At 28.5% G+C, this 17,293-nt stretch overlaps 1 protein-coding gene across 1 annotated transcript; it reads left to right on the top strand.

The window, feature by feature from the left end:
• Positions 1 to 11,703: 11,703 nt before the first annotated feature.
• On the top strand, positions 11,704 to 14,666 carry LOC105773425 (probable xyloglucan glycosyltransferase 12). The gene is made up of 5 exons (XM_012595331.2): positions 11,704 to 12,656; positions 12,770 to 13,078; positions 13,173 to 13,463; positions 13,549 to 13,662; positions 13,747 to 14,666. The coding sequence occupies exons 1-5, from the start codon at positions 11,913 to 11,915 to the stop codon at positions 14,365 to 14,367; spliced, it is 2,079 nt and encodes a 692-aa protein (XP_012450785.1). The 5' UTR covers positions 11,704 to 11,912; the 3' UTR covers positions 14,368 to 14,666.
• The last annotated feature ends 2,627 nt before the right edge of the window (positions 14,667 to 17,293 follow it).

Below are 17,293 nucleotides of genomic sequence, written 5' to 3'. Positions count from 1 at the left end.
ATGAATATTCTTTATAGGCCCCTGAATTATAGAGATAAAATCAAATTAGTTCTTTTATTATTAAATGAATTAATTTAGTCCTTGTACTATGTCACTATTTAAAAGATATCATTTACTATTAACAAAGTTAATATTTTAAAAGTTTTTCATTATTCTGCAAATTATAAATGAAAAAAAAAGTTTTTCATGTTATTTTTTTAATCATAAATATTAACTCTATTACAATTTGATTTGATTTTATTCTTTTTAATACTAGAAGGATTAAATTGATAAATTTGGGCATTTGGTTCGCTGAATGTAATGTTACATTCTGGAATGAGATTAGGGTATTTGGATTTCAACATTTTGACCATCCCGTAATCTTACATTATGGCTATCTCATAATATAAGGCGTAATCTTATTACGACTTCTTTCTTGAATAATATGATATTACAGTCAAAATCTAAATTTTAAGATAAAATTACCCTTTATTATATTTTAAGTCAAAAGTTGTTCCTTATTAGCAACCATACGTTGCTTCTCAATCTCTAACTCCTCTTGAGATTTGATGATCTTCTCCCTTTCCTTCTCGTTTTTCAATTTTAATTCAAGTTATTCTTGTTTGAAGTACAAGAAGAAGCTTAAACTATTTTATGACGCTATTCTACACTCAGGATTCTTGTTTTTATTTGTTCACTTGTTTACTTTAATTTTTTTTTGTATAATCATATTTAAAAACTTTAAATAAAAATATTTTTTAAAAAATTACATAAGACGTGATTAAAGACATTTTTTAATTTAACTTAAATAAATATATTCGATTCGATTCGAATTTTAAATCGAATTAGGATGATAAAATAAGATTCGTTAACTCGATGAACTCAAAAAAATTTCATTTGATTCAATTGAATGTTCACCCCTAATACTATATGACTTGAGTTAGACCTATTTATGGTTCAGGCTGTTTGCTAAATCTCAAAGATTTACTCAAAATTTGGGAGGGTTTAAGCAAAAATATTAAGCGAGAAAATGGACTTGGGAAAGATAGACACGTTTAAAATATGGGTCGGGTTTAGGCATGAACATTCAAAGCTCTAACCCAACTCAGCTTAGCTCAACCCAGTTTCTATGTTTATAATATATTATTATTATATAATTTATAACACATAAAACTAAGGATATGTTTGATAAATTGAAATTTTAAGTGCTGAAAAATTAAATATTAAATTTTTATTGCTAAATTTTACAACTGATGAATTTATATTAGAAAATTATTTGGTAAATTAGTAAATATAAGTATCGAATATACTTATGTTGTTCGATAAAAGTAAATATTGATTTTAAAAGATTATTGATTTTTTAAATTTTAATCTTATTAATATAATATTTTATATTATTTTAAATAGTTTTAGATGAAAGATAAATATGATAATTTGAATATTTCATTTTTTAAATCATAATTTATTTTAAATTTTAATAAAATAAAATTAACTTAATATTTTCTATATTAAATGATAAATATCGAGAATCTTACTTATCTTATTTAAGTATTATCAATGCATCACAATTCTGATGGTTGAGCTTGCAAATGAGCATTAACTTAAACTTTTGATCATTGCCACGGTTGCGGTTAGGGTTTTTTTTTTCTGTTTAATTTATAAGTTTGTTTGATCTCTTTTTATCAAATGTTGAATACAATAATAAAATATATCGTATTTTAAAGAGAAAAAAATACACGTTCAAATTTTAAAAATCATTTTATTAAAAGAAATATTACAAATTTCGAACATAAACCATAAATCAGATAAAGATAAGAAAAGTACAAAAACAAAAAACTTGAGACCAACATTATTAAAAAATTAGTGAAGTGAAATTTGGGACGCAAAAAATAAGACTAATTTTGACAACAAGGGATTCCCCCTTTGCTTTGTGTTCAGCTAAGCCAAGGCCACGTATCTTTTAATAATTTAACATCTTTTGTTCTTTCTATGATGTAATAATACTGTTTAATTTTATTTTTCTCAAAATCGATTTATTTAATAACTTTAAATATCAATAATTTTATATTTTGATCACTTAATTTTAAAAAAATTACAAAATAATTATTTAACTATTCAGAAGTTTTTATTCAATTCATCGTGTTGTTAAGTTTTTTTTTAAATCTGGTTAACGAGCTCCAAACTACAAATCAATTATTGGTACAGTGAATCAGTACCCATTGATGAGTAGACGAACATATCTTAGATCCAAGTCGATCTGATGGTCAGTGTTGAAGATTTGAGAAGATAACTGTTTGGATTTTAGTTTGTGGATTCATGACATTTAAAGTTGTTACATGAAGAAAAACTGAACTATAGAAGAAAATGAGAAGAATAACTTTAGATTGGTGCATCATGCGGTGCAAACGGATAAGGCCATATAATAACGATTTTAACTACTTAATAACTTAAATGAAAACTTTCAAATAGTTTAATAATAATTTTATAACTTTTTAAAGTTGAGTTACTAATAATTTAATAATGAATCGTTATTTTTGTCTCTAAATTTTTAAAATCAAAGCTCCTTTGTTCGTCCTTATCGGTTATCATCGATAATGGTTTAGATTGAATGGATGTTAATGTATAATATTTTTTTAAAAATAATCAAATATAATAGTTTGTATTATAAAAATTGAAAATTAATTTTAAAATAAATAAAAGTTTATTACTATTTCTTTTATTAAAATAGAGACACTAGTCGAGGTTACAAGAGCACCATCATCATGTAGAAGCAGTAAAATCTCATCAGATGGCTGCATGGATGTGTGCACTCCCAAGGGTCTGCTGAGAGCGAGACACCCCCATCGTTAACTACTCTGATAAGTCCTTTAGAGGAATTTCTAGTAAGAATCACTCGGTCAATTTATCACTTGCTCGACAAGTTGGCCCACTCATTAATCAATATATTAGATCTCAATTATTACGTTTCATTTGAATTGACTTAAGACAAGTCATAGCTCCACTCTATTTAAATATACGATGTCAACTTACTTGATCACTTATTCTTAACCCACTAATAACGACTCGACACATAACATATTGAGATAAGGAATAATATATATATGGATCCAGGAACGAAGTTAAACTCCAAGTAACCCTTATCCCCTCTCTTACTATCTTACTCAAGACTAGGGGCAAGTCTAGTATTTTTATTATCTTAAAAATTATAAATATATAGACTATTAAAATAAAAAAATTGTATTTTTATTATCGTAAAAATATATAATTTAACTCCGCCTCCCTCCTCCCAGAAAAATATTTTTAACCTTATCCTTATCTCCTAAATCATATTTCTAGATCCACGACTAGAATATTTATTCTTTTTAATCCCTACTCTCATCATTTACTCTTACCCACTAATAGCAACCCAACACATGCGAGGGTTTTTGGTTCTTTCCTAGACTGCCTTGATCCATGGCCCTTCTAATTGCTTTTATATATAGGTTTCTTAAAAACTGGGAATTTAATATTGGGGGTATCCATCAGCACTGATAATTGACATTTCAACTACAAACTCTGTGTTTGATGTTAGAGTGATACGATCCCACTATACATCAAATGCATCCATTCATAAAATCCAATTTATATGTGTATATATATATATATATGATTATGATGCAAGTGTTCGTTTTTCGGGTAAAATTAGTTGAATATACTGAAAAAAAAAGTTGATTTTTTAAAATAAAATTTAAAAAAATAGATTATTTTTAGAGAGTGGGTGAAAGTGCGTATACTTGAACGCACTTTCTGCACAATTGACAGACAAACGCGTCATTTTTTTTTACTTATTAGAAATGTGTTTGTCTGGGCACATTTTTCCTAATATATTAGTGAAAAATTCACCTAACTGGACGTGTTTTTATATTCTTTCTCAAAAAAGACTTATTTTTTTTCAAATTTAAAAAAAGTTTGCCTATTTTACCAATTAATATTTTCTTTCCTTCATATTTAGCTAGTTTTCTAAACACTGTAATTTTATTATTTTTAAAAATAAAATTGCAACTAAGGGTGGGTTTGGATGGGCGATTGGGTGTGGTGCGGTGCGTTTAGCTTACTTTTTGTTTCACGCTACAGTATCACTACAGTATCTAATATCACCGCCACCACTGTTTTTACACTAATCGCAGATAAACGCACTGCCCATCCAAACTCACCCTAAAATTTTAAAATATCAATATCGGATGTCAGGGCAGATTGATCGGAGTTTACGTCACGAATTTTATTTTTATTTTTCGGAATTGAAAATAGATTGACAATAAGAGAAATTAAAAGAAATTGGCTTTTTCAGTGAAAAGCAGTATCTTACACATGGTTTGTCGGCTACAGTTCTACCATAAATAGCCATCAACAAAATCATTAGGTTAAGTAAAAATATTATTTTTAAAAATAAATTTAGATAAAAAATTAATTGTATTTAAAACATGAGTCGAGTTTAAATTTAAATATTCAAAACTTGAGTTCAGATTGACTTTTTCAAGTTTGTAATATTTTATATTATATTATTTTATATATTACATAATTTATAATACATAAATTAAATTTATAATAATATATAATATTATTATAATGTAAGAAAATATTAAGATGACAATATATAAAATTTTAATAAAAATATATACAAATATTAAATTAAAAAATAATATATTTTATTATTTAAAAAATAATATGGACGGATTTAAAATGAGCTTGAGTTAACTATTTACAAATATAGGCAGACTTATACAAAATTTTGGACTTATATTTTGAGTTGAGTTGGACTCAGGTAAACATAAAGTATATTAATATCATATTTAAATTCAATTCAAACCCGACCTGACTCATAAACACCTCTATTGTGGTCTTGCCCAATAAAGTAGTTTTACTTTAATCACTTCTTATTTTACACAAACATACCAAAAAACACAATCTTAAACTTTTAAATTTTAATTAAATTACTTTTTTAGACAAAAAAAACTTGATAAATTATTGAAAATTTAATGGCATCACCGTAATAATTCACATGTAACTTCACTGTTGACATGAATAAATTTTAAAATTTTTATTTAACATTTAAAAAACTTTTCTAAAAATGTGTACTAGGGTTAAAATTTTAATAATTCAATAAATATTTCGAAAAAAAATTAAATATTGAAATTTTAATGTTAATTTAATAAGAAATAATAAAACTAAAGATACCATATGGTGTCATTCATCTTCCTTTCCTTCTTTTTATTTGCACTACTTTTAATAATATTTTGTTGATGATAAAGTGGTATATATATATGTAAAATATAAACTCATAAAAACAATACAACAAAATTTAATGTTTTGGAATCTAATCGATGATTGAACCAATCAGATTATCGTTTTTTAATTCAATTGATCTGGCCATTGATTCAAGATTAATTAAATAAATCATTAAATTTTGAAAAAAAATCATGTTCGACTACCAAATCAAACTGATTTGATTGTCTCGAGACATATTGAATCAAGATCAATCAATTCTTTTCCTTATTATGGCTTGGTGTATCAATCGATTCCTGGTCTAACTAATTTCACCAGCTCATCTAAATAAATTTCAACAACTTTGACAAAACCATTTTTTTTTAAACATATACTAAAGTCAATCAAACCTATCCTCCCTATATTTGGATGGATCCACTTGCAGAGTCTTTTCATATGTTTTTATACGATTAATATTTTAAAGATTCAACCGTCATATTTCATATTTCATTCATGTGAACGATGCATGTTAAGCTTGATGTAAATTAAATATTTTAACTATCTATTTTACATAAAAAATTCAATCATTCAATAAATATTAATATATATAATATTTAAATCGATATAATAATATATTAAATCGATTCAAAATTTCACATATACAACAAATACAAATATATTAATAAATTTAAAATCAAATTATTACTAAAAATATATATGAAACAATATAAAATTATATATATATATATAAAGTGGGGTCAATATCCCATTACAATTTTCTTGTTTTGATGAATTGACCAATCCACTTTGAATTTCAATTTTATACATAGAAAGTGTTTTACCTATAAATATTTTTGATCACATTTAACATTAAAAAGATTCTTAGAAAAAGTTTGAGTGTCGGTATTGTCTGAAGGCCAACACAAAGCACATTATTTTGATAATATCTGTTTATTTATATAATGTTTAAAATTATCTATAACCTCTCAAAACTCATAAATAGGAGGATAACATGCTTCAGCGTACTCAAATTCACGTCTTCCTACATTGATAACAATGCTCATATTAATCGAACTAATACTCAATCAACGTGTATGCCCATTATTTAACTCATGATATTCAATCAATCATATCCATTTAAATTAAGTATTTATTATATATAACGGTGATTAATTAATTATGTTTATGATCAATGCTCTTTACTCTCAAGTCTCAACTAACCCTCATGATTTATGATTATATAATACAAATGCTAGAGTCCAACATGTTTTGCAATTTTTTTATTTCTTAAACTATAATATTAATATTAATCTATAGTACAATGTTTAGTTGTTTTTATAATAAGCACATAATTACATGGACAGTTGTCATCCATGACCTTCCTTGATTATTTTCTCATTTTTATTTTTTTTAATTTTGATTTCCTTTTTCTCTTATTTATTCTTTTAATCTTATAAAAATATTTTATACCTCAATTTAATTTAATTTTCTATTTTATTTTAATCTTTGAATTTATATATTTTTTTATAAATCACTCCAAAATAATCGAAAAACTTAACAACAGTTGACTTTACGGATATAGAGTAATCAACTAACTTTTAATATTTCTTTACTTAAAAAATTATAATATTTTTATATTTTTACAAAACTTTTAAATAATTTTAATAACTTCCTTTATTTTGAGGTTTTCTTTAAATTTAATTAATTGGTGATTTAGTATTCTCGTGACAATCCACATGTATGTCCACATAAGTAAATTCATGTTTATTAACTTTTCATTTATTTTTATGTAATTTAATAAAATGCAAAATAAAGATTAAAGGAGGCGAAAATTAACCGAATAAGCTAAAATAATCGTGGGAGCTAAACAAGTCATTATATATTTTCTTTATTTTCTTATAAAACATTTTAGAAGATAATTGGCTGTCAAAATATGTTAACAATCTCTGTGCTTTAATAAAGTTTTTAATTAAATATTAAAAGCATACCAAGCAAGAGTCAATCAGATCTGATAATGTGTTGGGTCACTCACTTGGGTCCGTCTAAAAAGTGGGGACGTTTGGGTAAAAGTATAGATTCGAAAAGTGAGATTGGATAAAAAATAAGGCTTGTTTGTTGTCATTTTGATTTTTTTTTGCTATCATTTTACTATTATATTGCTAGGATTTTGTTATTATTGTTTGGATATTGTAAAACTCTTATTTTGTTATTAATTTTGCTACCATTTTAGAGGCATTTGTTTGCTAAGTTGCAACTATCTTAGTGTTATTTAAATAGAAAAACTTTTTTATTCATTTTTATTTTGTTGGGAAACATTTATTTTAATGTTTTTAGTGTATTTGATGTATCATATTTTTTAAATTTATTTTATATAAACATTTTTTATCTAGGCCAGATTTGGATAAAATTTTAGACCCATTTTCTGGCTCAAGCGCCTAAAAAACGGGCCTAAAATCTTGCACTAGCCTGGCCTGAGCCTAGCTTGACTCGACCCATGATCAGGTCTAGAGTGAACTCAAAAAATTGTTTTAAGAGGAGCTAGAGAAGAGTTACAATTTTTTTACGAAATCAAACTACAATTTTACCATTGTACACTAACATATAATTTCATAAAATTTTAAAAACTAAATAAAAATCTACCAATTTTTAGGGTTAAAGTCACTATCTACTCCCTATACCTTTGCTTTTGATACCAAGTAAAACAGCATGACATGTTGTATGTTAATGGATGAAAATTTTGATAGAAAATATTAACTACATCAAATAAATTTAAAATTCGATTTAGTTAATTTAAAATTTATTTTTTAAATCGAATTGAGTTTTGTTCACTCTTACGTTTCAAAGTATTCGAACTCATATCTTCCTATATTAATAATAATATTTATTCCAGTTAAATTAAGATTAAATAATGTAATTTTAAACCTTATGCGAATGCAATGTTTGATGGTTCAATAAAATCTTAATGGAGTCAAAATTAATATTTATATATTTTTTAAAAATGACAATATTTATTTTTTTAAATATATATATACACATGTTCATATAAAAATATGTATTTAATATTAAAGAATAAATAAAAATTCGTTGAAAGTGAAGTCACAGTATGCATGGTCAGCAGTCAGCACCGTCACTCATCAGTGTCACGTGTCTTCTTCTCTCATCACGGTCTTACTCACACGTGTCACAAGTTCAACGGCTCAGTATGAATCCAACCCAACAAACATAAAGTATTCCAAAAATTCCCTTTCTACCACGCCGATTAACATTAAATTTCCAATTTCACCCCTATCCTTATGGTTCGGACCGGACCGCTGACCTAATCCCCACAAGACTCTCGTGAGTTTTTTAAATAAATAAAAATTGTAAATTTTGAAATGTGTTACGTATTTAAAATATAAATTTATATTTTAAAAATACAATAAATAGTTAAATAAATTATTTGAAATTAATTATTAATAATAAAAAAATTAAATTATGAGTAAAATAAAATTTAAACACGTAAATAAAACAGAAGTGATTTTATTTTTACTTTTTGGCGTATATGTGAGATGGTAGAACTGTAAAACAAAATCTGATATAAACTTAAAGCATTAAACTAAGATCTATCATGTCAAATCATCAAGAACAAAACTAGATGCAGAAGCGTACTTGAATTTATTAGTTTCTTGAAATATACGAATTTTGAGGTTTTGATATTCCCAATTAGCACACAAGTAATATAGAGGAAGTGACTATCTCTTTTCTAAAGTTGAGATATTATAAAAGTTAACTTATGCAGCTCTAATTTCTAATCAGTCCATCATCAATCAAAAATGAGTTACTAAAGTATCTACGTATATTTGACCCATACTTTATTTAATAATTAAAGCCCAATAAACCTTAACCAAATTAACTCACTTTTAATTTGGGCTAACCTATTATGATACTAAATAATAATAACATGTAATGTCAATATTTTTCAACATGAGATTTATCAATATAAATGTATCACCAGATCTATTATGAATCATCTTGAAGAGCTTTATCATGATAAATTATAGTTATGGTGATAGATTCAAGGTGATGAGGAGAATGATACGCTACCTGAGACTTAGCCTTTTGTACATTATTGATGTGATGGGTCTTTTGGAAGCTTTTGACAATCTATTTTTAACTGATCAATGCTCATCGTCAAGTTGATTTGATGATTTCGAGGTTAGGATACAAATTTCAACAATTTGTTTTAGATTACTTCATAGGTATGATATTTGTGTATTAATTTATAGTGATTTATTTATTATTTATACTATATATCGTGTCTTTATATTACTGTTGTTCATGATTCCTATTAATAATAACGTTTTACTGAATTTATTAATTAAAATAATTTATCAATAAAACTGTCGGTGGCTTATTAAACGTTAGGATCGAGTATTTTGACTATCTATACCTAATGTTGTATAAAAGGATGGCTACATGACACATGTCACTGCTCTCTTTCGTCATTATTTTGTAATGGTTAAATTGCAATTTTGATCCATCTATTACGATTACATTTGAGATTTGATCTTTATATTTTATTTTATCTGCTTTTTGATGACATTAGTCCTTCCAAATAATTATCATCCTCAACTAGTTCAATTAAAAAGCCGACAAGAACTTTTCTTAAAAGCACTTTTTAACATTAAAAAAATTATCTTAATATGATAAGTTAAAATGTGTACTTTGAATAATAATGTTGCCTCGACATTTTAATTGAAATATTTACTAATGATATTAAATCCAATTTGTGTGAACTTAAAAGTACGATAACCAAATTATGCCGACTTCAAAAACATTTGTTTTAACGACTAAAATGAAAACGATTTACACGTTAGGTGGCTAATATGAAAATGTAAAATGATATGAATATAATTTGACGTATACAATCAGCCATCATTAGAGATTTAATGCTTGAATGATTTCTGAATAACCAAAATTGATTAAGGTGCGAATTATAAATTACCCACAATTAATCTAGTTATCCCAACCGTACGGACACTTAGGAATCATTAATTTTCTTTGAAAAACTAAATTAGATTTTTTTTCCTTTTAGTACCACAAATTTTTTTTACAATTTCAGTAACATAATTTGTTTCCTTTTGTTTTTTTTTAAATCTCACTGTAAAATAAATTACCCAATGATTTCGATTTTATTAATAAATTTTTAGGGTTAGGGTTTCTAGATAAGTTGTTTGATTTATTATTACAGTTTAAAAGCATTAGTTGAAAAAAATTTGGAAAGAAAAAACGGTCCTCATCGGAAATCTAAAGGTCCTTGTTTCGTGAAATTTTTCATTGTAACTATCAACAATAAATGGTTAAATTATGCTATTAATCCTTGTACTTTTAAATTTTAAAATTTGAGTCTTTATGAAATAGTAGTTGTTAAATTCATTAAATTGTGTTATTTTGAAATTTAATGAGACAAACATATTATCGTATGTCTAATGCTATGTCAATCTATTATTTTCACATAGTACTCACTAAAAATCCAGTTAATGGATTAATGACTGTTATTTGCGTCAATATTAGAATTTCAAAATTTGAAAAAAACTAGGAACTTAGGATGATACATTTGGAGAAGATATGCTAAATCTACAACAGTACACATAGCGTAGGACTGGTAATTGACTTTAACCAAACAAATTTAAGAATAAATGCTCAAATTGGGGCTTAACCTTTTAGGGGTTGCTCACATAAGGATAAAACCTTTCAAAATAGTCATATAAGTGGGTAAACTTGATAAAAGTACTCAAATAAGGGTCAAACCTTTTCAAAAGTGTTCAAATAAGGGCTTTTCAAATGTCATATATCATGTTTCAGATTATGTTTTGACAGTTTTTCTTTTTCCACACGATATCTGATTCAGATGTTATGTGTTTTATTCTAAACACGTAAGCATTTACCTAGCTTTTTCCACAAATTGGGCTAAGTCCTTATTTAATCATTTTGAAAGATTTAACCTTTACGTGAGCAACTTCCAAATAGTTGAGTTAGGATTAAATTTAAAAATAAAAAAAGTATAAGAACTTAAATTAAAAAAATTCAAAATGTACGAGAGCTAAAAATATAAAAACTAAATTCGTAACTTTTACAAAATATGGAGAAAATATCAAGTTTAACAAAAGAAAACATGCATTAACAAAATCAGTTGTGTTAAATTAATTAAGATTTGGTAAAAGGAATTGTTTTTGTTTTGTCTTTTTGAATCCTTTGATTTTGAAAGACAGCACACTGTCGTGTTTTCTGTCTGTCATAAAAAAAAAGTATGTAAAAATTCGATTTTTTTTTCTCCCAAAACATAATAATTTAAAAAACAATTCATTTTCTTTTACATAATATCAAAATCAAAGACCTGTTGAGCTGTTACCATCTTTTTTTCTTTCCATTTCTTTTTGGGTTTTTAAAGCCATGTCCTTTTTTGCAAGCTGTAATTGAATAGGAAGAGCTTTTTGTGGAACTTCCTTTTTTTTTTTTTTTTTTTTAAACTGTGAAAGCTTCATCTTCAAAACCCAAAGTTTAGATTTTTAATATTTGGTGTAAATTTCGATTCGCCATTAAAGGGAAGCTTTGTTTTTCTTCATATTTCAACAATGGTGTTAATTTGTTAGTTCTTTTTTTCTTATTACAGCATTAACGGTTAACCCAAGAGAAAAGCTTCAAACACAACAATGGCGCTGCCGTCGTTTAATTGGTGGGGAAAAGGAAGTCATAAAGGAACTCCGGTCGTCGTCACAATGGAGAACCCAAACTGGTCAATGGTTGAACTTGAAGCTCCATCGGAATCCGATTTTCAAACGTCGACGGTCACGCAAGAGAAAGCGCGTGGCAAAAACGCGAAGCAACTCACTTGGGTACTCCTCTTGAAAGCTCACCGTGCCGCCGGTTGTTTAACCTCCGTTGCTTCCACATTGTTCAGTCTCGGTTCAACCATACGTCGCCGAGTCATCTCCGGTCAAACCGACAACAACGACAGCACTCCCTCGACCGAAAACAAAACTGTTAAAACCCGGTTCTATAACTGCATCAAAGCGTTCCTTTGGTTATCCTTGTTATTACTCGGTTTCGAAATCGCCGCGTATTTCAAAGGTTGGCATTTCGGTGCCCCGAAACTCCAATTACAGTACATTTTCACGGCGCCGTTCGGTGTTAGGGATTTGTTCGACGGGTTGTATACTCGTTGGGTTTTGATTCGGGTCGGGTATTTAGCTCCACCTCTTCAATTCCTCGCTAATGTCTGTATCATCCTCTTCATTGTACAAAGCTTGGACCGGCTTGTACTCTGTTTGGGTTGCTTTTGGATCCGGTTCAAGAAAATCAAACCAATCCCTAAACAAGACGCCATTGTTGACCTCGAAGAAAATGGTTTCTTCCCAATGGTCCTCGTTCAAATCCCTATGTGCAACGAAAAAGAGGTAATAAAAATTAAAACCCAGAAAAAACACACACAAAAGACCCTTTTTTAATCATTTTATGATAAATCCATGCTTAAATTTTGCTCCTTTTTTTTTTTTTTGTATTTTTGCAGGTTTATCAACAATCAATAGCTGCAGTCTGTAATTTAGATTGGCCAAAATCGAAGATTTTGATACAAATATTGGATGATTCTGATGAGCCAACAACACAGCTGCTTATTAAAGAAGAAGTACATAAATGGCAACAAGAAGGTGCCCGGATTGTATATCGCCACCGTGTGATCAGAGATGGTTATAAAGCTGGTAATCTTAAGTCCGGCATGAGTTATAGTTACGTTAAAGAATACGAATTCGTTGCCATTTTCGACGCCGATTTCCAACCGGCACCCGATTTTTTAAAACGAACCATTCCCCATTTTAAGGTAACTGTTTTCCTTGATGTATCGTGCATGTTTTAGAATTAATTGGCAGTGAAATTAGTTGTGTTTTTTTTTGTTGTTGTCGTAATTCTTACAGGATAATGAGGATGTAGGGCTGGTTCAAGCAAGGTGGTCCTTTGTTAATAAAGATGAGAATTTACTAACTAGATTGCAAAATGTTAATTTGTCATTTCACTTTGAGGTAGAACAACAAGTGAATGGTGTTTTCATAAATTTCTTCGGGTTTAATGGTACTGCCGGGGTTTGGAGGATTAAGGCGTTGGAGGAATCCGGTGGTTGGTTGGAAAGAACAACCGTTGAGGACATGGATATCGCGGTCCGTGCTCATCTTCTTGGATGGAAATTCGTTTTCATCAATGATGTCGAGGTATAGCTCAAGTTTAGTTATTGGTAGTTGAATTTAGCTGCCATTCATTTTGTAATGTTTTTCCGGGGTTTGTTATCTGTTTCAGTGTCAATGTGAGCTTCCCGAATCTTATGAAGCTTATAGGAAACAACAACATAGATGGCATTCAGGACCGATGCAGTTGTTTCGTCTTTGTTTGCCGGATATTATTCGTGCTAAGGTGAATGCTTTTTTGAAACACTTTTAAAACCCGTAATTCTTGATCGATTCTTATTGTTCTTGTTATGTATTTCGATCGATGCAGATCAGTATGTGGAAGAAATTCAATATGATCTTTCTGTTCTTTTTGCTTCGAAAGCTGATCCTACCGTTTTATTCGTTCACTCTTTTCTGCATAATTCTCCCCATGACAATGTTCATTCCCGAGGCCGAGCTTCCGGCATGGGTAGTCTGTTATATCCCTGCTACAATGTCGTTCCTAAACATCCTTCCAACCCCGAAATCATTCCCATTCATTGTTCCTTACCTTCTTTTCGAGAACACCATGTCAGTGACCAAGTTCAACGCCATGATCTCCGGTCTTTTCCAACTTGGTAGCGCATACGAATGGGTTGTTACGAAGAAATCAGGTCGATCATCCGAGGGTGATCTTGTATCCTTGGTCGAGAAAGAAACAAAACAACAGCGCGGGGAATCCGAACCCAATCTTGACGAAACAAAAACCGATATTCTTCGAGAACAAAAGAGTAGGCAAAAGAAGCATAATAGGATGTACACAAAGGAACTAGCTTTAGCATTCCTTCTATTAACAGCTTCAGCTAGGAGTCTTTTATCAGCACAGGGTATCCATTTTTATTTCTTGCTATTTCAAGGGATATCTTTCCTTCTTGTTGGTCTAGACTTAATTGGTGAGCAGGTTTTATAAGAAGTGTGGTCGATGTAAATATAGGCGGACTCGAACTCGGGTGGTTACCAAATGAAAACTTCGGGCGGAGAGGGTTGGCTGAGAGCAGTGTTCATCGTCTTCTATACTCGAGATTTCGGTTCTAGGGTCCACCTGATACGAAGGAGAAATTGTGTTTTAGCATTGATAGAACAATGGGACTCAATTTGGACATATAGGTACACTTGAAAATGGTAATACTCTTTCAGCATGTCTGTGATTCTTTTGTAAGAAAAAATTGTTGTTCAAAAATCAACGAGGAATTCCATTACAGTTCCAAAGCATTGTGCATTGTTTTTATATACACATACACATACACATATACATATATATATATATGTATTCCTTAAAATCCTTTTGATTTCATGGAAAATGGTGAACGTAACATAGAGGTAACATAGAGGTACCAAGATAGATGTCTTTTATTAAAAAATTAATTAATTAATTAATTTTTGTACGTGAAATTAAAGAGTAAATAAATTGTTTTGTTAAAATTGATTTTATATTTCAACAGGTGGTACATCATGTGTTATTGTTTGGTTATTTTGCTAGCCACACTTGTTTTTAACCGCATAAATAGATAAAATTTTTAATAGAAATGATCGCTTTACTTTTTGAGGTAATGTATATGAATTAATTTATTTATTTTTGGGTGAAAAGATAAAATGTAATGTGACTTTTAATACATGGATTTTCATGATAATTTTTTTTTATCTAAAATAAGCTTTAAAAATGAATTTGTTTTCATTTCTCAAAGTACCATTGAGATAGGAAAATTGTAGGTTTAAGATTTTTTTTTTTTTAAATTAAGGTGTCACTTACGGTAATAGTTGAGCAAAAATCGAACTCTTAAATGAGATGGTGACACTAAAATACGTAAATTGGGTAGGTGGGAAGCAAATGGGGTCCAACCAGTGTCCTAGTCATTGAACCGTGGGTTCGTAGCCCATACTCAGAGCTGGCTCACCGAATTTATGGTTGGGAAGCAGCTGGACCACACTAGGATATGTAGGATGGGATCCCCCATGGATTGTTGTTTTTCCTTTTTCCATTATATATTTTCCCACCGAGAGTTTTCTCAAGAAAATGACAAAAGAACAAAGAAAATTGAATTGATGTTAATTGAAAGCAAAGGGAAAACAGAACATGTTTCCGAGGATAGATAAGATGAAGGTGGAGTTTGTGCATGAACTATGACTAAAAAGTCAATTGGGGAATGTCTTTTATTTACAGTTTTTACATTCTCAAGGGAGCTTTAAATTCAATGAAACTGAAATCTGAAAAAAAATCTGAAATCCATGGTCCAGTTTCAGCATGCACCCAACGGCTGCAACAAGTGGCATCGAACACTTGTACGACAAATTGTATATAGGTTCATGTCTATACATTAATTTAACAATTTAATTCATATTTTTTAATACTAAAGTGTAGTCCAAAATACTCAAACCGTTAAAAATTTTCGGGTTTTTATCATATATATTCGTTTTATTGTCTATATAGATTAACCTTTTTAAAATTTATAATTGTTTTTTTATTAGTATCATCTTTAAAGTTTAAACCTAAATCTTCCTCTTAAAAGTGCAATACGCCAATACAAAATCCAATTACCAAAAAATGGATTAAAAGGATTATCTAACACTGTTTGTGATTTGATTAAGCCACAATTCATGAACCATAATATATACATGAATTACATAGATAAGGAGAGGATGATTTGTTATAATCGTAAAATTCTAATATAAAATTTAATAAATTAAGATCTGTCATGTCAGATGATTAAAGAATAAATCAAGAATAAAATTATATGTGGAAGCGTATCTAAATTCATTGATATCTTGAAATCTTAAACTCCTAGAAGCAGCTTCACTTCCACTCACATAGATAGATAGATCCCATCGAGAGTGTTTCCATAAATATAGCACTATAATATATTTATGTTATGGGTCTATTAAGAGTATAATGCTCGTCCTTCCATTTATCATTACGTATACCTAGCACTTTTCATCCTGGATGATATATTATTTAATATTTTATAGTGCTAGCAGTCACATATTAATAATGTATTTTGTCTCATTGAACTCAAGACTTGAGTCGAGTTTCCATCATGGGTGACTTAAATATCATGGGCTTATATCTCATTCCCAAATTTCCACATAACTATGTTAATTTTCTACACCACTCAGCGAAACTTTATATTCATTTGCATCTTAAAAGTTCACAAGACCAACATCCTCACCGTATCTAATTATCTATTCTTTCGCGAAAGAATGCTATAAAATATATCATTTGTATGATTTTCAAATCACAATGATTGCTTGAATTGTACATGATACTAACATGATAGCAGCCAAATGACATGATACTAACATGCTTGAATTGTACATACACTTAGCTAAGAACATATATAGCACATATCTCATATTTCAAACATGCTTACATTAGAAAAAAGAAAGAAAGTATATACAACCTATATGAATATATCTATAAACAAATTATAAAATAACCTATTAACAATAAATTTATACTAAAATATACCTTATCTACATGGATAAACAAAGTTTGATATAAAATCTTTAAAATTTATTTTTGCTTTGAAAATGACATTTTAATCCGTTCGAATGTAACACCCTTTACCCGTATTCGACACCAGAATAGGGTACGAGGCATTACTAGAACACATACACTTGTAAACGTATTTAACCAAGTTATAAAACTTCATCTAAATTAAAACTTTCAAATTATTAACATGCTTTTATAATTCTTCATAATATATCCTCAAAATATTATATTCATAATAAATAGGACCTACGAGACCCGATACATATTCATGTAATTCACAAGTCTTAATAATTCAATGTTTCATTTCCATTTCATACAATTCACAAATTTCTCATGTTCACAATTCAAA

Source organism: Gossypium raimondii, chromosome 6 (assembly GCF_025698545.1).
Source record: "Gossypium raimondii isolate GPD5lz chromosome 6, ASM2569854v1, whole genome shotgun sequence".
In the NCBI taxonomy this organism is placed as follows: Eukaryota; Viridiplantae; Streptophyta; class Magnoliopsida; order Malvales; family Malvaceae; genus Gossypium; species Gossypium raimondii.
The sequence above is the reverse complement of the archived record's forward strand: the minus strand, read 5'-3'. Positions and strand labels throughout refer to the sequence as shown.